Genomic DNA, 26,565 nt, shown 5'->3' on the forward strand with positions numbered 1-26,565 from the left:
TTCCTCATCTAGAAAATGAGCTGGAAAAGAAAATGGCAAATCAGTACAGTATCTTTGCCAAGAAAATCCCAAATGGGATCAGAAAGAGTTACACATGTCCTGATAGTATCTCTTGTATTTTGCTCCTTTCTTCCTGTTCCTGCTATCCATGATTAGAATCCAAGCCCTCCTATTTGCTCAATAAACTAGTGTATTAAGCTACAGTTGGGTCTTCCACACTCTAATCCATCCTTCAAAACCCAGGCAATCTTCCTAAGGTACTAATCTAATCCCAGTTAGTCCTTTATTCAAAAACTTTCAACAGTTCCCTGCTCCTTAGCTAATAAAATGTAAAATTCTGACTTTTGGCTTTCAACGCTCCATACAGTCTGGCTCTATTCCAGCACTCCAATCTTATTTCATTCTCTCTTCTTTTTCACATATTCTACTGGCAAGTCAAATCAACTCTCCATGTTTCAGTTTCTCTACCTATAAAATGGGTATAATAATGCTTGGCACATCTTTTCCTCATGGAGTGTTATATGATTTTATGAGTTAATGTCTGCAAAGGGCTTTGAGATCCTTGGATGAAAGGGGCTATATAAACATAGAGTATTATTAAAGATCATGTTTTAATGTGATTATGGATTAGTTAAAAGCATGGGGTGTGGTAGTATGACTCTAAAGGAAGGGAATGAGTTGGAAAAGACTAATGTACCACCTGGAGAAAGAAGGGAAAGAGAAGAAGGAAGGAAGGAAGAAGAATTAGGGGTCATGTTTCCAAGATTAAAAAGAAATCCCAAGACTATAGTTTAGAAAACAAGTCTCTCATTTCAGTCATATTGGATTAAAGCAATGGTTAGGGCAGTGGAGCTGGTAGTTGCTAACAGGCCTGAAATTTATGGAACAACCTCACCTACTGTTTGGTTAAAGACTGAAGGGAAAAGAAAATGATTTGGGGGAGGAAGGTCATGGTGTTTTGGAAAAAAATACTGTATTTTGAGTCATAATAAAGAGTCTGGCAAGGAAGAATGGTAAAGCCTGTGTTATCTCATGAAAAAAGTCAAATGACTTTTGAAAAGGTCCTCTTTGAATTTAGAACTCAACATTTTAAAAAAAGAAAATTAAAAATTGTTTTTCAAATAAAATCAGAAAAAAAACAAAATGTTCTATTTGAAAAGGAAAAAAAGGTCCTCTTTACTTCTATATTCAATAGCCAAAGGGCACCACATATATGTAACTGGCTAATGTAAACATTAATCATTGAAAAAAAATATATGGGGCAGCTAGGTGGCTCAGTAGATAAGAGTGCTGGGCCTAATTAGAAGATCTGGCTTCAGATATGGCCTGAGACAATGCCAAATTGTGTGACTCTGGGCAAGTTCCTTGACCCCCATTGCCTAGTCCTTTACTGCTCTTCTGCCTTGGAACCAATTCATAATGTTGATTCTAAGACAGAAGATGAGAGTGTAAAAAATAAACAAATAAAATACCTGAACTTAAAGGCAGCTAGGTAGCTCAGGGGATTGAGAGCCAGGGCAAGAGGCACAAGGCTAGTGCCTTAGACACTTTTGAATTATGTGATTCTGGACAGGTCACTTACTTAACCCTTACTCTTCTGCCTTGGAACCAGTACACAGTATTGATTTTAAGATGGAAAGTAAGGGTTTAAAAAAATAAAATATCTGAACTGAAATAGAGAATGACCAAGGAAACCAAATATATTCCCCAAAGTCAAAACCTGAAAGGATACTATACAAAAAGGTAGAAGGGCTGTGAATGGGGAAACAAAGATATAGGATGGGTTGAAAAAACACTAAGTGCAAAGGGAACAGGGATTATTTGAAAAAACAAACAAACAAACCTGCCAACCAATCACTGGGCCCCGTGTTCTTTCCCAGGAAAAGCCAAGTCCAAAGCCTCCTGGGCCTCTCTCCCTTGGCTCCCAGCACCCTGGCTGTGGGATGCCTTCCCCCACACTTCGCATGGCAATAACGTCTCATCCGTGGAACAAATGCTACTTTAATAGCTACTACTCTTCAGACACTGTTATTAGTCCTTGTAAAAGGCAAGTTGCTACATTTTCAGGTGCAAATTGCCTATTGTGAATGCATCTCCCTTTAAAACTGAGTCTCTAAGCAAAGGAACAGAAACAACACAGCCAATGATTAGGCATCATTGTAGATGACCATCCCTGGCCATTTGTTTTCAAACCTCTCTGGCCTGGGGTCACAGAGTTCAAAGCCACAACAGCTATTTTTAATAGAGCCAGTCACAATCATCTGTGATCACAGATCAACAGTTAGAAAGGGTCTCAGATCCGTCCCTGCACAGATGTTGAGAATTTAGGGACTTGTCTAACATCATCCAAGTAGTAAGTAGCAGAGCCAGGATTCAAAAGCAGGTCCAGTTCAGCACTCTACTTTGATTTTTTTTTCCTATAAGTTGATTACATCAGTGTGAATTTCTCACTCCATCCAATAGGAAAAGTCCAAAGACATTCCACACCAAGGGTGGAGAGAATGGGGAACACAACCTTCCCTTACCCTTTTGGTTCTGAATCGATACTATGTCACTGGATGAGTAAATCATTCCCTGAGTCAATGTTAGAGGGGAACTCTTAAGTTATTTTTCCAGACTATTATTTATCTATTTATTAATTTCTAAACCCTTACCTTCTGTCTTAGAATCAATTCTGTATACTGTTTCCAATGAATAAGAGTAGTAAGGGCTAAGCCATAAGGGTAAAGTGACTTGCCCAGGGTCATACAACTAAGAAGTATCTGAGGCTAGACTTGAAGCCAGGTTTATACAACTCCAGGCCTGGTACTCTATCTACTGAGCCACCTGGCTGGCCTCAATTTCATTACTTTTTAAGCTGATCTTGTCCACAAAGATTGTCATGTGTTGATCTATGGGAAACTGATACATTAAGTGACCCCTCTGGAGTGTCATCAAGCAAGAAAACCGTTTCTTTTCGTTTTCAAATGTCATTTTTCTTTTTTCCCCTCTCAAATATAAAACACAGCAATTTTTCTGAAAATTTTGAGTTTCAAATTTTCTCCTTCTTCCTAGAAAAGGCAAGCAATTTGATATTAATTATACATGGGTAGTCATGCAAAATGTATTTCCAGAGGAGCCATGTTTTTTTCACAAAAGAAAATGCAGACCATAAAAACCAAGAATAATAAGGAAAGGTCAAAAAAGTGTGTTTCAATCTGCATTCAGACTCCACCAGTTCCTTCACTGGAGGCACAGAGCATTTCTGATTATAAGACCTCAGAACTGTTCTGGATCACTGCTCAGTCTTTCACAGCTGATCACCATACAGTATTGCTGTTATTGTGTTCAATGTTCCCTTCTTCAAAGAATTTCAGTTTGTAATGCTTCATAGAAGTTTTCCAGATTTTTCTGAAACCATCCTAACTCTTCATTTCTTACAGGGCAATAGTATTCCATCACTATTATATACCATGACTTTAGCGATTTTCCAACTGATAAGCATTAATTCAATTTCCAATTCTTTGCCACTACAAAAAAAAATGCTACAAATATTTTTGTATACATAAATCTTTTTCCTTTTTCTTTGAGCTCTTGGGAGACAGACCCAACCAACAATGGATCAACAGTGGATCAAAGGGTATATGCAATTTGATAGTCCTTTGGGCCTAGTTCCAAATTGCTCTCCAGAACAATTGGATCAGTTCACAACTCCAACAACAGGGCACCAATGTCCCTATTTTTCTACATTGCCTCCAATATATGTCATTTTCCTTTTCTGTCATATTAGCCAATCTAAAGTCAGGTGGTACCTCAGAATTGCTTTACTTGCATTTCTCTAATAAATTTTGCTTTAAAGCATACGGATAAAGATTTGAATTCTGAAAACTTCCTGTTCATATCTTTTGAACATTTCTCAATTGGGGAATGACCCATATCCTCATAAATTTAACTTAGCTATCTTTTATATTTGAAAAAGGAAGTCTTTATCAGATTAACTTGCTTTAACACTTTCCTCTCCATTTCCTATCTCCCTTCTAATTTTGGCTGTTTTGGTTTTGTTTGTGCAAAAACTTTTTAATTTGATACAATCAAAACTATCCATCATATATTCTGTAAAGTTTTCTATCTCTTACTAGGTCATGAATTCTTTAAGAAGTCTACTTCTAGTGATTGTCGTCTTCAGCACTCAAGCTAGACTATTCTTGTACTACTCACAACCCTGCAAACAAATATATTAACCCACTTGTTGACCAGCAGAAAAATCTTCTGTGCATTTGGTGTAAGCACAAGTTTCAAGATGTTTTGGTACAAGTACCTTCATGGATCTCTTGCTCCTTCATTCTCTTTCTGATCTTTATTTTCCCTTATTCTTTTCTTCTTCCCACTTCTTCCCTCACCTTCCTTTGAAAAGTCAGGCTTTCCAAGAGAAGAGAACTGAGTACAGGAAACCAGGACAAGAGTTGCAATTAAGCAAACACATATGCTGAGATATACAAATACAAACCTCAACCAGCTTCATCATGGGCACAGGGTTGAAGAAATGGAGCCCTGCAAATCGGTCTTGCCTGGTGGTAGAATTGGCTATGTTTGTGATTTGCAAAGAGGAAGTATTGCTGGCAAAGATTGTGTGTCTGTGGAAACAAGCAAAAACACAGAATATTGAGATGATTTTGTATCATTGGCAATTACTGGGACTTGGGTTTTCAGCACACCACATTGGGTAGCTACTGACACAAGGTATCAGCAAAAGGAAAAGAAGAAACATTGTGTTCCCCCAGAGACACATCACATGATCTCAGGTTTGGATTTATATTAAATTGATCTAAAATTTCAAGGGAAGCTTGTGTCTTCATCTCCTAATTCACATGGAATAGAGGGTAAAAATTCTCTTGTTCTGTACATGATTTAATAAAACAAAATTACAAGGATAAATGGGCATGCTATTTAACTGTTCCAAACACATTCAGTAATGAAAAAAGAAAAGAAAATCCATAAAACAACTTAGAAACTATTTTCTTATACCAATGAATCAAATTATCAACATAGTCAAACCAATAAGCATTTATTTTTATTTTATTTTATATTTAAAACCTTACTTTCTGTTTTGGTAACAAATCTAAGACATAAAAGCAGCAAGGGCTAGGCAACTGGGATTAAGTGATTCACCCAAGATCACATAGCTAGGAAAGGCACTCTGCTAAGAGCTTGGGGTACAAAAAAAGAGATATAAAAAACAGTTCATATGTTCAGCGAACCTATAGTATAATGGAGGAGACAAAATGAAAATAATTATGTGGAAACATGCTACTAACAGGATAAATTGGTAGTGATCAACAGAGGAATGGCTCTAGAATTTCAGGGCATCCAGAAATGTTTCCTGTAGAAAGTGTAACGTTAGGTGGGACTTAAAGCCTGGAGACAAGGATGAGGAGGACAGAACACTAGGCAGGGAGACAACCAGAGAAAAGACACCACACCAGAAACAACAAGGCCACAGAATTTGTCATTATATCATAGAGAAGGGGGGAGGGGGAGAAAGGTGTAAGAAAACTGGAAAGGTGGGAAGAGATTTCAAAGCCAAATAGAAGAACAAATTAAAAACACTTTGGCTCCAAAGATCAGAGAGCTAGAACTGTAAAAAGCCTTGGGGTCACCTAGTCCAATCTCCTCATTTTAGAGATAAGGAAACTAAAGCCCAGAGATATTATGTACTATTCCCAAGTTCACATGGGTAGTGACAGAGCTAAGATTCAAACCTGGGACCTCCCCCCCACTTCTAAATCTAGTATCCTTTCCACCTTAATGTTTAATATGTTAAAATGCTTAATGTTTTTGCTTTAAAAAAGGAACTCTATCTTTCAAAATGATAGATAGCAAGCTCTCCCTTTGTCTTCACTGGACTACTTAAGGAATCCCACAGTCAGAAAAGAATGCTCAAGGGGTAGCTAGGTGGTTCTGTGGTTAGAAACAGGCTTGGAGTTGGGAGGACCTAGCCTCAAATCTGGCATCAGATACTTCCTAGCTGTGTGTCCCTGGTCAAGTCACTTAACTCCATTTACTTAGCCCTTACCATTTGTTCTTGTATCAATTTTAAGACAGAAGATAAGGGAGAAAGAGAGGAAAGGAAGAGGGAAAGGGAGGGAGGGGTTGAGAAGGAAGTAAGGAAAGGAGGGAGGGAGGGAGGGAGTGAGGGAGGAAGGAAGGAAGGAAGGAAGGAAGGAAGGAAGGAAGGAAGGAAGGGAAGGAGGGAGGGAGGGAGGGAGGGAAGAGGAAGGAAGGAAAGGAGGGAAGGAAGGAAGGAAGGAAAGGAGGGAGAGAGCAAGGAAGGGAGGCAGGGAAGAAGGAAAGGAGAAAGAAAAAGAAATCTGGTACCAACAACCTTACTTAGAATAAACCTATATGTAAAACTAATTTCTAGGGGCAGCTTAAGTGGCTCAACAGACTGAGAGCCAGGTCTAGAAATGGGAGGTCCTAGTTTCAAATGTGGCCTCACACACTTCCTAGCTGTGTGATTCTGGGCAAGTCACTTAGCCCCATTTGCCTTAATGCTCTTTTAGCTTGAAACTAATACACAGTAATGGTTCTAAGACAGATGATAAGAGTTAAAAATAAAAAAAAAATAAGATCTATCCAGGAAACTCAGATGACAAGCATTAAACCAACGGTTTTTTTGTGCCTTCCCCCCCGCCCAAAAAAATGATTTTTGCATATGAACTACCTCCCTTTCTGCAATACAGTTCAGAAAAGATTTCTAATTAAATTTTTGGGGAAAACACAGAATAAGATTGTGACTCAGGCTGCTCTGCCCACAATAATCTCTCATTCCTAATAAATACAAAATGTTAACATCTGAAGGCTAGATTACCAGTTCTAATGGAATAAAAAATATCCTTCAAGAAATCCAAATAAACTTGCCTTTTCCTATTGTGCCACCTTGTGGAAAAATAAGCAATGAGCAGCCTAGAAGGGACAGGATGGGTATACCTGAATGAAGTCAGGTCACAACTGCTCACTGATCATTGGAAGGAGTGAGAAAATCACAGGTATGGCCTCCAGCTCAAGGAGACAACTGGGTTTGTCTGAAATCTAAAGGGAGAACAACCCATTCTATTGGGGGCAGAATCAGTTACTAAAAGATAGGCTAAGAGAAAAAATGTACCATGAAGTGTGGTTGTTCTAGGAATTATTGATGCATATAAATGAAGGGCTTCCTTATACCACATTCTCAGGTATGCTGAAAAAAAAGTTATATATTTTCTATATGTATAATATATTGCCTATCTATATAACATAAAGTATTAGACTCTCTTAAACAAGTTCAAAGGAAGGATATTTTATTTTGCTTTTGGTCTGAGTCTGTGAATTGGTATATATGGGTGGGAGTCAAGACCCTGAACAAGTCTCTTAACTTTTTAACACTAGATAATGCCCTTGAACCTACCTATGTTATTGAAGATATTGATCTTTATGGCCAGTGGATATTGATCAGCTAACGCTGTCAGGGAGCTCTAGTGGACGACAGTTGATAAACTTGCTGGATACAGTTTAAGCCAACGTTGTTTATTAATTTTGTCTAATAGGAGAAGCAGGGACAGAAAAAGGATACAGAAATAACAAAGGATACCTTAAATCTAAAACCAAAGTTTCTAACTATCCCCAAACCCAACTATCCCGCAAGGGATTTCTTCATGTCTGCCTAACTTAACTTCCTCTCTAACTAAAGATATAATATCTAACTTACTATGCTATTCTAATAGTTGATCTTAGTTTTATATTCTTCTCCTTAAAATAACTATAAGATTTTACCAACTTCTCTATCTACTTGTCACAGAATGACATTTTGGTTGGTCTCTTCTCACAGCGGGGTGCCAAAACTATCTCCACTCCAGCAAGAGTGAAACGGTGCCCCTTCGGCAGCTTTTTCCTCTTTCAAAGACCCCCAATCTTCCTCAGATCACAAGATGTTTCTTGACTTCTCAAAAATAACTCTTAAGAAAATCAGAGATCTATCAGAGACTACTCTCCAGGCGTGGAAGCTCCAGAGAGAGTGACCAGTTCCCCGACTGTCTTTCCTTTCCTCAAAATTCTCTTAACATCACCCACAGAAAATTCCTTCCTTCACTGCTTAAAGGAGCCCAGGTAAAATTCTTTTCTCTATAATAAGTCTTTACTTCTAACTAAATTAATTAGCTACTTTAAATTCTTATTCTAACACCTATTAAGTCCTTTTTTCCCTTTTAAACCCTTACCTTCTGCCTTAGAATGAATATTGGTTTCAAGACAGAAGAGTTACAGTTACAGTAAGGGCCAGGCAATTGGGGTTGAGTGACTTGCCCAGGATCACACAGTTAGGAAGTGTCTGAGACCAGATTTGAATCCAAGATCTGGTGTTCTATCCATTGTATTACCTAGCTGCCCCTACTACTTATAAGTTCTAAGGAGTCTGTGACAAGGAAATCACTTTAAAAGACTGATATATATTAATTTAAGGTCGCCAAGGAATTCAGCTATGTAATTCCTAAATGAAAACTCAAGTCAGCCGTCAGCCTTTTATAGAGTTTAATTACAAACAGGAGGAAGAAAGGAATTAGAGAGAGAGAGAGAGAGAGAGAGAGAGAAAGGGGAGAGAAGAGAATAGGGCTTAAATACCCCCTCTGTTTAGGCTGGGCCAAAAGGCCCAAGCCCTTAGATAGCTGGGGCAAAGAAAAGAGATCAGTCCCTATTACTCACGTGACCAAAATGGAGAAACAGTCTCAGGGGCCTCCACCTCCAGCTTCCTTCAGAGCAAGCTTCTCAGAGCACCTCTCCAACCACTCAGAGCCAAACTCTCCAACCACCCTCCAGTCCTCAGACCCCTCTATCTTTAAGGAAACCATCCAAGTTCCCTCCCCTCAGTTCTCACATCTACCAATCACTGTCCATCATTTTCCCTGTGCCAATGGTGGCTCTAGCTTAACCCAGGACCGCCCAGAGGTCTGTGGCTTTGCACATGTCTGTTGGAGGTCATATTCTCAAATAATTAAATCTTGATCTTTTGCTACAGCCCTTCCTAAATCCTGTTACCCTGAGTAGGGTAGAGATTGGAATAATTAAATTTTGATCTATGCTGCAGCCCTTCCTAAATCCTGTTAGGACTGAGTAGGGTGGAGATTGCAATTTCCAAGACTTGGTTCTGTCATTCCAAGTATCTCCATTGTATCAATTCTAAAATCAATCATGACTCAAAGAAATTCCTGTTCTATGCTTAAGCATAGGTCAAAGTCCTTTCCATTGTTCAGCAAAAAGTTTCTGTCCTAAAGTAATCTTAAGAAGGGAGGAGGAGGAACCTCCCATGCCAATGGGGTTCACATTCCAATAGCCAAGACCCACTATCAATAGGAAATTTTTCAAGTATGAAATTTCCCAATGGTGAAATTTCCAACATTTATAAGTCTAAGAAATTTTAAGGTTTACAATCCCCCCTGATGATCATTGGGAGACTAGTCTCCCCATTGATCATTTAACATAATCATTTTGTAGTTCTAAATTCACTTCTAACTAAAGATATACACAATATTCAATTTTCTAAGAGAAATTAGAATAGTGAGAGAGGAAATAGAAAAGAAAAGAAAGCAAAACCAATGTTTTGCTAGGCGCATTGACAGAAAGCCAAATTAGGGGTAGTCCCTTTTGGCATAAATGTGTACAGTTACAATAAATGTTCAATCAAAAGTTCAGTCCAATCAATCACATCCAAAGTTCATTCTTGATCTTCATCTTCTGATGAAGTGTAGGTTTTCGGCATATTTCTGCAACAGTTCATTCTCTGGATATAAAAATTTCAAGCTTTTTTTTTTCTTTTTGGTACTGATTTTTTATTTCCTCCAAGGGATTTCACACCCACATTTAGAAAAGGAGAGGAATGAAGAAGATTGACTTTTTCTGTCATTTATTTATTTATTTAGACTTTTTTTGTTTGTTTCTTCTGAGCTGTGACAAGGAAATCACTTTAAAAGACTGATATATATTAATTTAAGGTCGCCAAGGAATTCAGCTATGTAATTCCTAAATGAAAACTCAAGTCAGCCGTCAGCCTTTTATAGAGTTTAATTACAAACAGGAGGAAGAAAGGAATTAGAGAGAGAGAGAGAGAGAGAGAGAGAGAGAGAGAGAGAGAGAGAGAAAGGGGAGAGAAGGGAATAGGGCTTAAATACCTAATATATATCAGTCTTTTAAAGTGATTTCCTTGTCACAAGTCACAGTTGCAAAGAAGAGGGAGTCACCATATAAAGAATATTCTCACTGAAAACATTTCATTTTGCTATTCTCTGTTTTCCTCATAACCCAATTTCAGAAAGTTTCCCTGACTCTATCTACCTGATTATCCCTGCTGTCCTCATCACTTACATCTTTATGCCCACTTATATTTTAAAGGTTTGTCAAATGCTTCCCTACAACAACCCTAGGTGATAGATGATGGGGTTACATTATCTTTGTTTTAAAGATAAGGGCTGGGGTAATGAGTAATATGAATAATAGAAATAAGAAGTAGCATTTCTAAACACAGCATTTTAAGGTCTGCAAAGAAATCTACAAATACTATCACATTCTGTCATTAGAACCTTAGGAAGTAGGAATTATTATCCCCATTTTACAGATGAGAAATTGAGACTAAGTGGGGTTAAGTGACATCCAGGGTCAACAGATAAAGGCCTGAGGCCATATATGAATTCAGGTCTTCCTGACTCCAGGCTGAATGCACTGGAGTGATTTGCTATTTCCTTTTCCAGTGGGTTAAGGTAAAGAAGGTTAAGTGTCTTGCCCAGAGGCACACAGCTAATAAGTATCTGAAAGCAGATTTGAACTCAGGACTTCCTGACTAGCATTCAATCTCATTGCACCACCAGACTCCAAGGTCGCTTCCTACTCTGCTATCTTAAGGATCCCATTTTGTAAAAGTGGGAGCTGCCACTGCCTGAGGAATTACAGATTTGCTGCTTAGTGGATGTTTGTCCAAAAAACGACAAACTTTGTTTTTCTAAGATCCCAGAATCAAAGAATCATAGAACATTAATGCTGAAAATGAACTCAGAAATCAGTCCTCGAGGAACGTCGACTTGGGCTAAGAAGGGACCCTGGAGGAGAGCTGAAGGTCCTTCATGTTACTGATGCCTCAACACAAGGTCCAGAAAGTTCTTATGACTTGTCCTAGATCCCCCAGGTAGTAAGTGGCAGAAGTGGGATTCGATCCCAAGCCCTGACTCCAGAGACAGCAGCACCACTGGCTAAACAGAGAAGGAGCCCAGGTTTCCAAGAGGTGACTTATCTCTGGCACAGGAATGCCTTGCGGGAGCACAGAGGATGGACCTTCTCAGAATCGGTTCCACCTAACTTGGGAGAGGCATGTTCTGTGGAGGGCATGCCTGTCAAGATTAGAATGCCACTGAGGGTGGTCTCTTAGAGGCTGGCCTCTTCAGTCTGGGCCTCCTGAAAGCTGCTCCAGAGAGACTCTGTCGTCTTCTTGCCTCATCCTGCCTTTCCATTCCATAGAAACGGCTGGCGTTCCTAGCCAGGAGGAGCTCTGCTCCTGTGTGTCCTTGGAATGGCATCAGACCAGATGGCAGGCTACTCGAGAAAGCAGGCAGACATGGAAAGCACTCAACATTTCGATTCAAACTTGATCTGGATCTCAAAGCCCAGGAAGCCATCCATCTGCATGGGGTAGGGAGCACAAATACAGTCCCCTTCTTTTCTCAGTTTGCCCTGAATCCTTTATCCTGGGCAGTTCCAATGAAGACCCCCACAGCCCTTGTACATGAAAGTGTTTGGGGGCAGCTGGGTGGCTCAGTGCATAGAGAGCCAAGCCTGAAGATGGGAAGCCCTGGGTTCAAATCTAGCCTTAGATACATTCTAGCTGAGTGACCCTGAGTCACTTAACCCCAACTTTAGTGCTTTTCTGCCTTAGAAATGATATTTAGTATTGCTTCTAAGGCAGAAAGTAAGGGTTAAAAAAAAAAAGCCTGGGCTCACTACAACTGACTCTCCTTCCTTGGAGGAGGTGGGGGAGAGGCACAACATGACCAGAGCTACAAAATACTAATCTTGGGACGAGGGGCCAAAACCTAAGATGAGGCAAAACTGGTTAAATCTGCCTTCATTCCTTCTGTTTATTTTGCTTATTTTTTAAATAAAATCCTTACCTTCCATCTTAGAATCCATACTGTGATTTGTTCTAAGGCAGAAGAGTGGTAAGGGCTAGGCCATGGGGTTGAAAGGACTTGCCCAGGGACACCCAGATAGGCAGTGTCTGAGGCCAGATTGGAACCCAGGACCTCCCATTTCTGGTCCTGGCTCTCAATTCACTGAGCCACCTGGCTGCCCCTGCCTCCATCCATTTTAGACAGCTCCATTCGCCTATTAACACAATTACAAGCAAGTGCTAATGACCTGGTTAAAAAGCACTCTCTAAAGATTAGAGTTCTAGACTTGGGAGTCAAGAAGACTTGAGTTTAAATCTCACTTCAGATGCCTATTAGTTGTAAAGGTTCAGAGAGAGGAAGGGATGCTGTGCATATCCAATAACTTTGCCATTTTGGCTGGAAAGTAGAATACACATTGGGGAACAGAATACTATGGAAAAATACTATGCCTAAAAGAGAGGTCTGCATCAGATTGTGAAGGACTTTAGATGCCAGAAGATTATAGTTTATCCTAGAGGCAATAGGGAGGCACCAAAGCTTCTTGAGCAAGACAGTAACAAAGTAGACCTGTGCTTTAGGAATATTTTTTTTTAAACCTTTACTAAGTATCAATTCTAGGGCAGAAGAGCAGAAGGGCTAGGCAACTGGGGTTAAGTGACTTGGCCAAGGTCACCCAACTAGGAAATAACTGAGATCATATTTGAACCCAGGTCCTCCTGACTCCAGGTCACTCTTATCCATTGTGCCATGTAGCTGCCCTAGGTATCCATTTTTGTAGCTCTATAGAGAATGGATTGGAGATGAGAGAGACAGTACACAGGTAAAAAAAAATGTAGGTTATTCCCATAATCCAAGTGGGAGGTGCTGAGGATCTAAACTTCTGGTTCATATGAAAAAAAAAAAAGAACTGATAGGAGAGACACTGTAAAGGCAGAATCAACAGGACTTGGCAACCAAACAATTCTCTCTATCTTCAACTTCCCAATTAGAAATTTCCATGACAACTACTGTAACAGCTCCAAAACACATGAACGTTTGTGAATTTTAGAAGATCCATCTAATCTTTGGGTAAGAACAAAGAAGATAAAATAAGAAAAAGGTTGGCTTTTCCAAATTCCCAATTTAGCAAAGATTTGAGCACATCTTAAACTGAGCTTTGTTTAATATACAGGTTGCTTGATATGAAACCTTATCAGGATTTTCATAGAAGAAATTTTGAAATGAAAAACAGCTTTCTGAAATATCAAAGAAAATAATCCCCTTTAAGGCATGGGATTTTTTTAAATTACAGAGACTCAAGTCATTTATGTTCAGAAAATTTAAGGTTCCCCTCAAAAAGTACATCATGTAAAAACCATGTGAGATGATTTAAAGAAGAAAAGGCTAAAGCAGAATAAAGATATATATACAGTGGTGTCAAGAAAACTGTTACTGGTAAAATAATGGAAGAACTCAAAGTGGGCCACTCAAGAACTTGGTGTAAAAAGAAATTTTGATGTAAATATATTAGCTCAGCAACTAAGCAACTGGATTTCACCAGAAAAAAGTTACATTATGTGTGGATTTAATATAAATTGTACCCCCTTATTCCATTTGAAAAACCCATTTTGTTCCTTATCAGCCCCATCCTTTGAGTGAGCATACACACATACTATGGGAGGACGTCAGAGGTCCTTTGGCTTCCTGGCTCCTGGAAGAGACTGGCCCCAAGTCCCAAGTGATTCTTGGGATCTGAAAGACTGGGATCTGAACCAGACTGAGGTCAAGTCTGTCCAACCAGAGAGATGCATAAGGAGTGACATCATAAGCCTTCTACTGGCTTCATAAGAAAGGGGATGGAGGAGGTGCTCTGTCTTTTCTGAGCTAGACACTTTTGCCAAGTGAAGCAATTTGGGGGGGATCATGGTCAACTGAGATTAATTAGGAGCAGTTTATCATGTGATTCTCTCTCTCTAACTAATAGTTATAAATTAATATACAGTCTCCAGAGAATTTTAATCAGAACTAGATTATTTCTGCTACTTGACCTGTGAAATCTTTTCTTCTTTTGAAGAAATGGCACTGTCAGTTTTTTCCTCTAAAATGTTTCAGTCATTGTCTTCAGAAAACATTACCATTTGTTTACATATATATTGTATAAATTTTAAACTTTGTTTATAAAAATAAAAGTTAATCATACTTCTTGAATGGGAAAAAAGAGGAAATGAAGGCTAACTATAAGATGGAAAAACTGGGTACCCAGAAAGATGGCAGAAAATATGACAACTGGCAGAAAGAGGGGACTTAGGAAAAAAGGTTAGATTTTGGGGGGAACATGAGGACTGTATGAGTGCCTGTATACATACTCTGCTGCAAATTTATCCAGGGTCTGGAAAAGCTCATTTTTCACTTTCAGGTTCTCTACGATGGCTTCTATCACCAAGTCAGTGCTGTGGACCACAGAAGCTGCATCGGTAGTCAATGATATATTGCCCATGGTCTTCTTAATAAATTCATCACCATCCTAACAAGTGTGGAAAAGGAGGGAAAAAAAATCATGCACTTCATTTGGAAATATTTCATAACATTACCAAAACATAGAAAGAAACCAACATCCCCCAAGAAATATGGCTATGTGCCAAAAATGAAATCTTCCTACATCCTCCTTCAAAGAAGTGATTCTATCAGTCTCGTTCTACAGACATGACAGTCTTTCTGTTTACAGCCCCAGGTTACACTATAAAGAATCAGTGGTTTAAGTACTTGGGATCATTAGTACTATATCTTTCAATTTCATTCTTTCTAATCCCCAAATTCTTTTTATTCTTATTTTCAATGCAAACCTATAGCTCAGTTCTCTAAGAAGAGCTTGAATTTAGACTGGTTTTCCATTGGTCTGAAAAGGTGACACTATCTATTTTATCTAAGTATGAAATAGGCTACAAGGAAAAAAATCAAGCTGGGGGTAAGGCTGGGTAGCTAGATGGCTCAGTGGGTAGAGCGCTGGGTTGGGAGTCAGGAAGACATGAGTTCAAATCCAGCCTCAGTAGCTGGGTGATCCTGGGCAAGTAGTCACTTATAACCACTATTTGCCTTGGAGGCAGCAAGGTGGCTCAGTGGATAGACTGCTGGACCTGGAATCACAAGTCTGAGCTCAGCCACTAAATCGCTGTGTGACTAGGCAAGTCATTTAATTTCTGTCTATCTTAATCTACTGGAGAAAGAAAGGGCAAACCACTCCAATATATTTGCCAAGGAAACCTCATGGACAGTATGGTCCCTGGGAGCATGAAGAGTTGGACATGACGGCATAACAGCAACAAGGGTTAAGGGGCAAGATAAGGACACTGGAGAATCTGATAAAGACTTTGCCAAATTCAAATGCTTTCTTTATAATATAAATAAGATATAAATATATACAAGTAAAAATATAATATAAATTTTAAAATTATTATTTAACAAAAGTATTGTCTGGTTTTCTATCTTCTTTCTGGCAATTCTTGAAACTTCTTGAAATTCTTGAAACTACAGGCTTCACTGAGGGAAAAGTGTGTCCATTTGGAAACCTCTTTGGGGTCTAAGCAAAGAAAGAGGGGCTCTAGGCAACAGCTGTATAAATAAAGAGAAAGAGACTGATAATTCAGGAAACCAAGGTAAGGTATGATATGTGCCAAATATGACTCTCTCCAATGTTATCCTAGAACACTAACAGTTAGACAAGTTTGAAATGCCAAGGGGTCAAGTTATAACTGTGAAAAGGGAGCTGGATTTTAGTCAGAGGACCTGGGCTTGCACCTGCATCTGCTACTGGCTCTCTGAGTAATCTTTAAAAGCATCATTTAACCCCCTGGAGCCTCAGTTACTTCCTCTGTAAAATAATGAAATAGCACCAGATGCACTCTGAGGCCACCTTCAGCTTTAATGCTATGATCCCATGCTCCTACTGTGTTCGGCCAAAACTTCATCGCCCCTGGAGGTATCAGAAATATTTGCACAGGACAATTCAACAAAGGGAAATATTTGCAATAGTATGACCCAGAAAGAGAAATATTTCCAGGAACAAACTCCCAGGTAAGCAATGACATAATAAGGAATTCTGATAAGGTTGGCAGATGGATGCTGCCAAAGAGGATTTTATTACTCAAGAAAAAAAACCAGAGGGGCAATTGGGTGGCTCAGTGGATTGAGAGCCAGGTCTAGAAATAGGAGGCCTTGAGCTCAAATCTGGCCTCAGATACTTCTAGCTGGGTGACCCTAGGCAAATCACTTAACCCCCATGGCCTTGCCCTTCCCTCTCTTCGGTCTTGAACCAATACACAGTTGTGATTCTAAGATGGAAAATAAATAAAAAGGAAAAAAGGAAAAAAGAAAAAGAAAGAAAAAGAAAAAGAACAAATTAGGAACATTGAGGATTCACTAGCTTTCAAGCCCCCAGAGTTTCCTTCATACATAATGTTTCCTATTCACTCTTTGAGCCTCTTGAATCATAAAATCACATTTGTCACTTCCCCTCACCATTCTGCTTGCTATACAATAAACTGCTATTTTCTGTGATGCCTTAATAAATCCACTGAGTGCAAAGGGCATTATCAATTTTCAAGGGGTTTGATCTGAATATATGAAGGAAGACCAAGGTTACCTGAGGCTTCTCTGCAAACTTCTTTTTGGCCACTCTCCGGAGGCTTTCTTCGATTCCTTTTTTGGACTTGGCCAGGATCTCTTCTGACTGGTCCACTAACACAACCGTGTGTCCAGTGGCTGCAGCAACCTGGACAAAAGAAAAATCATTCACAAAAATTAAACTGACCAAACATTGAGATTAAAAATTCATGGCAAACAAGAGAACCTAAAACAGGAACCTCAAGCTTTTTACCAGCACAACCTGTCATAATTACTGAGCTGAAAAACTAACTTTGGGAACATGTAGACCACTTGACTCACACTCAGGCAAGGAAGGGCTAAAAATGTGTCAAGAAAAACTGGAATGAAATCCCACCTCTTGGCCATCTTCTAGCTGACTGACCCAAGGGCAGGTCAGCTGACCTTTCTGTGCCATGCCTAAGTTTGATTTGATAGATTCTAATGGGGGAAAGGCAGCCAGGTGGCTCAGCAAAAAGACTGTTAGGTCTAGAACAGGATCTGAGCTCAAGTCCAGCCATGGAGACTCTCTGGTCATATAACCTAGGGCAACTCACTTAACCTGTTTGCCTTAATCCACTAGAAAATGAAATGGCAAAGCACTACAGTGTCTTGGCAAAGAAAACCCCAAAGACAATATTAGCTTGCTAAGACACCTGGGGTCATGAAGAGTCAGGACAACTGAACTGCAACAACAAAGGGGAAAAAACTATTAGAAATTCAAACATATATAAAATAAAGAGATTACAGGGATTATAACAAACTCCTGTCCTGCCATTTTGTAGTCATAATAATATATAAGGTAATATAATAATATATAATAGTGGAATACAATACATAATAATATAATAAAATACTTTGACATATAACATATATCTTATATATCATATGATACAATTTATATCATATATAATTAAATAATATTATAATAATTTATATTGTGTATAATTTTATGATATGTAGTGTTATATCTGATATATCATGATAAAATAACAATCACATGATCCTAATAACATAATCATAATCAAATTATAAAGCCATAATCACCTCTGACCTCATGGGTCTATTACTAAAGAGGAAAGGACATGCTGCTAAAATGTGAAAGCCTGGCCAATGGACAAAGAGCTCTGCTCTTGTTTTCCGTTAAGGGAGCCCCTGAACTGATACCATCAAAGAACAAGCATTTCTTTACTATGCTAGGTGCCACGCTACAGAATCAGGAGAAACAGCCTCTTACCTAATGGAGCTTACAAGGGGGAGTGGGGAATCACAGGAAAATGTACAAGCAAGTGCAATCAAAACAGTCATAGAAGGCAACAGGGGAGGTCACTGGTAATTAAGGGGCTCAGGAAAGACTTCATCCTGTAAAAGGTGGCAACTGAACTGAGTTTTAAAAGAGAAAGGGGCAGCTTAGCAAGCAGCAAAAGTTCAGACCTCTCAGAAGACCCTTCCTTACCGATACAGACTGAATGCTCCTAGGGCACTGAAATCCAAGCTGAACAACAGGACAGAAGCGGGGAACCCTCTTTCTGGACTCAAATCAAAAGGTACGCCCCCCAAAAGCCGGAATCCCAGAATACTCAGGGCTAAGGGGAAGGCAGAGGGAAGATCCCAGGACCCCTCCCCCACAACCCAGAGGGCTGAGCCTGCGGCAGCAGCAGGAACCTCTGAGCGGGCAAAGGTGCTGGTTTGCAGGGTTTACCTTGGGAGCAGCGGGGAGCTGGGCTCGAAGCATCCAGCTTGGACAGCGGGGAGGAAGCCAGGGAGAAACGGGGCCCTGGCTGGGTCCCTCCATGGGGCTCCAGTCTCACCCTTGCCTCGGGCACATCCAGACCAATCCAGTTGAACTAATCCCATCAGAACTCCTCAGAGTTTAGGGAGGCGGGCAAAGGCACTTGCAGACAGAGGAGAAGCAGCTGGAGAGAACTGGAGAGAGCCTGGGTGGCCCAGCCTTCCAGGAGTCTTCAGAGCCTCAGTGCTTCATACCACATACAGCCCAATCCACTTGAACTCAATCCAATCAAAAGCCTCCAGAGGACAGGGAGGCTAACATTCCTCCCCTAGAGACTGTACCAAGAGATCTGACAAAGCTCCAAGAGGGGAGACTGAGCCCCAAAACCAAAACAAAATGAGAGGAGCAAGAGCACAGACAAATACGGGGAGCAAAGAAGGGGTAAACAACAGAAAAAGAAGAAAGACATTACAATAGACAGCTTCTGCACAGGTAATGAGCAAAGAGCGAATGAAAGAAACAGAGGGGGAGGGATCAGCAAAGGAAAAATCAGAAATCCCAGCGAATTGGATACAGGCTTTGGAAGAACTCAAAATGCAATTCAAAACACAATTAAGAGAGGCTGAAGACAATTGGGAAAAGAACTTAGAAACTAAGATAAGTCATCTAGAAACAGAAAATAGTGTCTTGAAAGCCAAAATCAACCAGCTGGAAAATGAGGCAAAGGAGATGAAAGATGAGGCAAAGCAGATGAAAGATGAGGTGAAGAAGATGAAAGATGACCTCCAAAGAAAATCCAACCAAAAGGAAAAGGATGACCAAAAAACTAAGGATGAAATCCAGTCTTTAAGAACCAGAATACAATAACTAGAATCGAGCGACTTCACAAGGCAGCAGGACTCTATAAAACAAAACCAAAAGGATGAAAAAATTGAGGAAAATATGAAGCATCTCATTCACAAAACAGAGGATTTAGAAAATCGGTCAAGGAGAGACAATTTAAGAATTATTGCCCTACCAGAAGACCATGACAAAAGAAAAAACCTGGACATTATATTACAGGAAATTATTAAAGAAAACTGCCCCAAAATCCTTGAACAAGAGGGAAAAGTGGAGATTGATAGAATCCACAGATCACCTCCTGTACTTAATCCCCAACTGACAACACCCAGGAATGTTATAGCCAAATTCAAGAACTAGCAGACCAAAGAAAAGATATTACAAGCTGCCAAGAAGAAATCATTCAGATACCAAGGAACCACAGTGAGGATAACTCAGGATCTGGCTGCATCCACACTGAAGGACTGAAAGGCATGGAATACGATATTCCGGAAAGCAAGGGAACTAGGTCTACAACCAAGAATCAACTACCCAGCAAAACTCACTATATTCTTACAGGGGAAAGTATGGTCATTCAACAAAATAGAAGAATTCCAAGAATTCGTAAAGAAAAGACCAGACCTGAACAGAAAATTTGATGTCCAAGCACAGAACTCAAGAGAATCATCAAAAGGTAATTTAAAAAGAGGGGGAAAAAGAAAAACAAAAAAAAATTTTTTAAGAGACTCAATAAGTTAAAATGATATATATCCCTATAAGAAAAGAGGTCATTGGTAACTCTTAAAAACTGTTGTTATTAGCTGGGCAACAAAAAGAAGTATACTTAGAGGGAACAGTAACAAACTGTATAGGATGAATGGACAAGACATAAATAGGTATATAGATATATGCATGCAAAAATACATACGCATGAGTATGCATATATATATATATATATATATAACTAGAGCTTAAAAATAGGTTAATATTAAAAGAAATGGGAAAAGAAACAAATGGGGGTAAATTTATATGTCATAAAGAAGCTCATGGTGGGAGGGGGGAGAACATCAATACACTGGAAGGGTAAAGAGGTCAGAGACAGGAAATACTCAACTTTTACATGTTTTGAAAGTGACTCAAAGAGGGAAAAACAATCCAATCCATTGGGGGCAGAGAATAGATTTGCACCCTATAAGCAGTACAAGAGAGGGAAGGAGGGAGCAGGGGGGTTAATTTTAGAAAGACTACAGGGAAAATAAGGGGGGGTGGATAAACAGGGAGAGGGGTAGAAAGGGAAGTAAAATAAGAGTGGGAACAAGGGGGACTGTTCAAAAGCAAACATTGGTGTAGAAGGAAATAGTGAAAGAAGAAAAGGCAGGAAAAGGAGCAGAAATCAAAATGCTGGGAAATACACAGCTAGTAATCATAACTCTGAATGTGAATGGAATAAATGCACTCATAAAACGTAAGCTAATAGCAGAGTGGATTAGAGTCCAAAACCCTACCATATGCCAAGAAACACATATGAGAAAGGTAGATACACATAGGGTGAAAGTAAGAGGGTGGAGCCAAATCTATTGGGCATCAACTGACAAAAAGAAGGAAAAAATGCAAAGGAAGGAGGACTTGCAGTCCCAGATCTCAAACTATACTATAAAGCAGTGGTTATCAAAACAATTTGGTACTGGCTAAGAGACAGAAAGGAGGATCAGTGGAATAGACTTGGCGTAAATGATCTCAGCAAGACAGTTTATGACAAACCCAAAGATCTCAGTTTTTGGGACAAAAATCCATTATTTGATCAAAACTGCTGGGAAAATTGGAAGACAGTGTGGGAGAGATTAGGTTTGGATCAACACCTCACACTCTACACCAAGATAAATTCAGAATGGGTGAATGACTTGAACATAAAGAAGGAAACTATAAGTAAATTAGGTGAACACAGAATAGTATACCTGTTAGACCTTTGGGAAGGGAAAGATTTTAAAACCAAGCAAGACTTAGAAAGAGTCACAAAATGTAAAATAAATAATTTTGACTACATCAAATTAAAAAGGTTTTGTACAAACAAAACCAATGTAACTAAAATCAGAAGGGTAGCAACAAATTAGGAAACAATCTTCATAAAAACCTCTGACAAAGGTTTAATTACTCAAATTTACAAAGAGTTAAGCCATTCTCCAATTGATAAATGGGCAAGGGACATGAACATGCAGTTCTCAGCCAAAGAAATCAAAACTATTAATAAGCACATGAAAAAGTGCTCTACATCTCTTATAATCAGAGAGATGCAAATCAAAACAACTCTGAGGTATCACCTTATACCTAGCAGATTGGCTAACATAACAGCTATGGAAAGTAATGAATGCTGGAGGGGATGTGGCAAAGTAGGGACACTAATTCATTGCTGGTAGAGTTGTGAATTGATCCAATCAAAGGGTGATAAAGGACTGTCTGCCCTTTGATCCAGCCATAGCACTGCTGGGCTTGTACCCCAAAGAGATCATAAGGAAAAAGACTTGTACAAGAATATTCATAGCTGCACTTTGTGGTGGCAAAAAATTGGAAAACGAGGGGATGCCCTTCAATTGGGGAATACTGAACAAATTGTGGTATATGTTGGTGATGGAATACTATTGTGCTCAAAGGAATAATAAAGTGGAGGAATTCCATGGAGACTGGAACAACCTCCAGGAAGTGATGCAGAGCGAAAGGAGCAGAACCAGAAAAACATTGTACACACAGACTGATACATTGTGGTACAATCGAAGGTAATGGACTTCTCCATTGGTGTCAATGCAATGTCCCTGAACAATCTGCAGGGATCTAAAAAACACTATCCACAAGCAGAAGATAAACTGTGGGAGTAAAAATACCGATGAAAAGCAACTGCTTGACTACAGGGGTGGAGGGGATATGACTAAGGAGAGACTCTAAATGAACACTCTAATGCAAATACCAACAACATGGAAATGGGTTTGAATCAAGAGCACATGTGATACCCAGTGGGCTATGGGAGAGGTGGTGGGAGGGAGGGGAGGGAAGAAAAGAAAATGATCTTTGTTTCCAATGAATAATGTTTGGAAATGACCAAATACAAATAAAAAAGAAAAAAGAAAAAATAAAAATAAAATAAAAGAGAGAGAAAGAAGGATCCTAAGAGCCATGGATTTAAAGGAAATATATTTGAGGCATGGGGGGCAATTAATACGAAAGCTGGGGTAACCGGGAAGTAGAGTACTATTTATGACAAAGAATATGGAGGCCATCTTAACAGTCAACAAGCATTTATTTACTTATTAAGCTCTAACAACCTAGTTTAATGAAACCCCAAACTGACCCTTGTCCCCCATAACCTGTCTTCAAGAAACACTCTGACTGACCCTTGTCCCAGACTGAACAATAAACTCTCAAGCACCCCTTGATCACCCTAGACAGGATTAGTAGATATAAGTCAAATCTTTAATACCTTTTTTATCTTCTTAGTTTCTCCTAGGCTTCCTCCCACATACCCTAAGCTTCTGGCTATCCCATCTAGATCTCTCTCTCCCAGGCATTTTCAACTAGCAAGTGCATATGCCCTTCCCCCTCTCTAGAAATCTATGTAAGCACATTGCATTATGTAGTGCATCGAAGTCCCAGGACTGAGGTTTTGTGCATATTCCCAGATTAATCTCCCTACCTCGACTAAAGTCCCTTATCAAAACTACATTGATGGTTCTATGTTTGTTCAGAAGACTGACAGTACCTACTATGTGTCAGGCATCATGCTAAGTACCAGGGACTAGAAAAAGGCAGCAGGGACTATTTCATGTCTGTGTATCCTTAGCTCGAGTACTTTACAAACTGTGGGGTTTTAACAAATTTTTGTTGAAAAGACTAAAAGTTCATCAATGCTGGAAAAGCTGTAGAAAGACAGGCACACTAATACACTGCTGGTAGAACTGAGAACTGGTCCTACAATTCTAGGATGCAATTTGTAATTATGCTTAGAAAGTGACTAAATGTCCATATCTTCTGACCCCAAGATCTCACCTTAGGCATATACTCCAAGAAGAACAATAAGAGTTGGTTTAAAACTAAAGAAAAGTGGAATTGATGGGGAAGTGGCTAAATAAATTATGGCACATGAATGTAATGGATCATTACTATGCCACAAGAAATAATTAGCACGAACAACTCAAAGGATGAGAAGGAACTGACACAGACTGAAATAAGCAGAACCAGGAATATAATACAGGTATCCCTTCCACATCTCAGGGTTAGGAGAGTAGTCTGGAAAGTTCTCATATAATTTTTTGGTCCTCCCTTTGTATCAGAGAAGTCTGAATTTTTTTTTCTTTTTCTTTTATGGGATATCTATAATAACTTATTGTAAAATCTGAGTTAAGTATTGGGTCATGGGCTACATGTAAATGAATATTAAGTAAAATGAGTTTCTAAACTTCTGTGCTCTCTGTTGGTCTTTAAATATCTGCAGCTTTCCATTTAAATTTCTTAGGCTGACCTTCACTATATCAGAACTGTGATGGGGAAAGGTACAATGCAGAAGGGTTACCTGTATATACAATAACTACAACAATGTAAAAGAGATATATATATATAAATTGAATGCTGTAGCATTGAGGAGTGGATATGACACTGGACTTGGAATCATGAAGACCTGGGTTCAAATCATAACCCTCTGAATGACTGAGGTCAATGACAACTTTGTTGTGCCTCAGTTTGCCAATCTGTAAAGATGATCAGACTCAGTGATCTCTAAGGACCCTTACAGCTTTAACTCTCCAATCTTATGAACATAATTATAATGACCCAACATTCCCAAATAAGAAAACTCTTAGGTCCCTCTCTTCTCTGCAAAGGTAGGGATTGATTAAGGATGTGGAACACTATCCAAAGAATTTTTTTAACCCTTAATTTCTATCTTATGAATTCTAAGATGAGTGGCATGGGTTAGGCAATTCAGGTTCAGTGACTTGTCCAGATTCACACAGTTATAAAGTGTCTGAGGCCAAATTTGAATTCAGGTCTCCCTGACTTAAGCTCAACACTCAAACCTCCGAGCCACCTAGTCTTCAAGGCAGAAAGAGTGGAAGTGCTTTGCCCAGGTTCATGTAGCTAGTATCTCAGGGCACATTTGAACTCATCTTTCTGACTCCAGGAAGAGCAAACCGATGTGGTCAGTCAACCCCTTAATACTAAAAGCACAACAAAGACAAAAAAAAATCTGAGTCAATTTAGGGAATGTGTTTCACCTAATCTTCTGCAAAGCAACTCGCCAACTAGCTCAATCCATCAAAATGGTGAAAAATTAAGAAGTTAGATTTAAATCAAAGGGAATTAAAAAAAACAAACAAACCTCAAAAATGATCTTTTATAATGATTGAGTGTTGAAGTTACAACTTTAAAATTCTGATTGGAGGTAGTCCAGACACATAGTTCAGGGTCCTGAGTTCAAGAGCAGAACCAGCAAATAGCAGCAGAAGCCCAAACTGTGGCCAATCTTCTAGCCTGACTTTGGCAGCCATCATGGGAGGGAAGGGGTCAGCCCTTATGAAGAAGGAGCCCAAATTCCCTGAAACAACCTACACTAAACCCTAGCCAACTGCTAAAGGCTGGGCTGGTGCCCAAGAGAACTAGCAACATAGCAGACCTTTCTTGACCACTGAGTCTGAGATCAGCTATCACCCAGGCCAAGAACCTTAGTGGACAAGGAGAAACCTGTTGCCAAGCAACTGTCCTTGATCGTGTAGCAGCCCCTGACCCCTCAGCAGTCACAACTGCTGATGACAAGACAGAGATTCTCCCCCTACCCTCCAAAGTCCCAAGTACTGTCACTAGGTGAATATACAAAGTCTTGGAGAGGTTAAAAATTCCACAAGCTAGGTCTTCAGCTAAAGGTCACTAGGTGGCAGAGTGGCTAGAGTTGGGGACTAGAATCAGGAAGACTCATCTATCTGTGTGATCCTGGACAAGTCATTTAACCCAATTTGCCTCAGTTTCCTCATCTGTCAAATGAGCTGGAGAAGGAAATGGCAAATCCAGTATCTTTGCCAAGAAAACCTCAAGTGTAAGATGAGACTGAAAAATAAAAAACTTATAACAACATCCTGACTCCAAGCCTAGCACTCTTGACATTACACCACACTGCTCTGACACACAAAGAGCACTCACCAGTCTTCCTTTGCTGACACTTGCATCTCACTGAATGCACACACTAGAGAAAATGCTACACCAGCAAGGAAGAAAAGTAATTAAAAGATCTGCTAGGCAACGATTTCAAGAGGACAAAGCCAGTGTGTCAAATGACCCTGCTCCCAAATGATTGAGGAGGTAAAATTCTGTTTATTTTCCTAGTTCACTTGGAATAAGTAAAGCCCCAATAAAGTAGAAAGGGAAAAAGAAAACTGGGCTGGGAGGTGAGCTGCCAGCTGATCCATGGTTTATCTCAGTTTCCTTACAGGTGAAGCAGTATAGAGATTATATTTATTAGCTAAATCTTTGGCCCACTTTCCCTGCTAGCTTCAGCCAGGTCATTCTTTCAAAATCCCAGAGAATCTAAGCTGTCCAAACTGGTCTTTCTGGTCCCATGAAGGGCCAAAATTTGTAGGCTCAATAGCAGTTGGTACATATTTTTTAAGCCCTTACCTTTCATCTTGGGATCCATATTAAGTGTTAGTTCCAAGGCAGAAGATCGGTAAGAGTAGGCAATTAATTAAGCGCCTTGCCCAGGGTCACACAGTCAGGAAGTGTCTGAGGTTCTAGTTGAACCCACAACCTCCTGTCTGTAGGCCTGGCTCTCTTTCCACTGAGCCATCTAACTGCCTCTGTATGTTTATTTTGAGAAATTCTATTCCTACTTCTCCATTCTCATTCTTTTCTTGGTCCACTGAAAAAACTTAAGGGGGGGTGTTGGGATTGATGCTTCAGTTGTATTTAACTCTTCATGATGCCATTTGCAGCTTTCTTAGAGTGGTTTGCCATTTCCTCCTCCAGCTCATTTTGCAGATGAGGAAACCAAAGCAAATGAAGTTAAGTGATTGCTCAGGGTCACACAACTAGAGTGGCAATATTTATCATGGAAGTCATCCAGTAGACACTGTAAGAAAGGTTGCCCTTATCTGAGCCTAAATTTGCATCTGGCTAGGTTATGAGAATGGAAGAGGGGAAAATTCAACCATCTGCAAACAATAACTCACTCATATAGCCCATAAATTTCCCACTGCACTTTTC

At 39.6% G+C, this 26,565-nt stretch overlaps 1 protein-coding gene across 1 annotated transcript in view; it reads right to left on the reverse strand.

The window, feature by feature from the left end:
- Positions 1-26,565, reverse strand: part of HADH (hydroxyacyl-CoA dehydrogenase) — a 71,414-nt gene that overhangs the window by 29,337 nt on the left and 15,512 nt on the right. The window contains exons 2-4 of the mRNA XM_001363107.4: positions 16,780-16,908; positions 14,507-14,664; positions 4,487-4,613 (exon numbers count right to left, since the gene is read on the reverse strand). Coding sequence (XP_001363144.2) covers positions 4,487-4,613; positions 14,507-14,664; positions 16,780-16,908 — 414 coding nt within the window. The remainder of the gene's footprint in view (positions 1-4,486; positions 4,614-14,506; positions 14,665-16,779; positions 16,909-26,565) is intronic.

The sequence above is a fragment of the Monodelphis domestica genome, chromosome 6, assembly GCF_027887165.1.
Source record: "Monodelphis domestica isolate mMonDom1 chromosome 6, mMonDom1.pri, whole genome shotgun sequence".
Taxonomy (NCBI): domain Eukaryota; kingdom Metazoa; phylum Chordata; class Mammalia; order Didelphimorphia; family Didelphidae; genus Monodelphis; species Monodelphis domestica.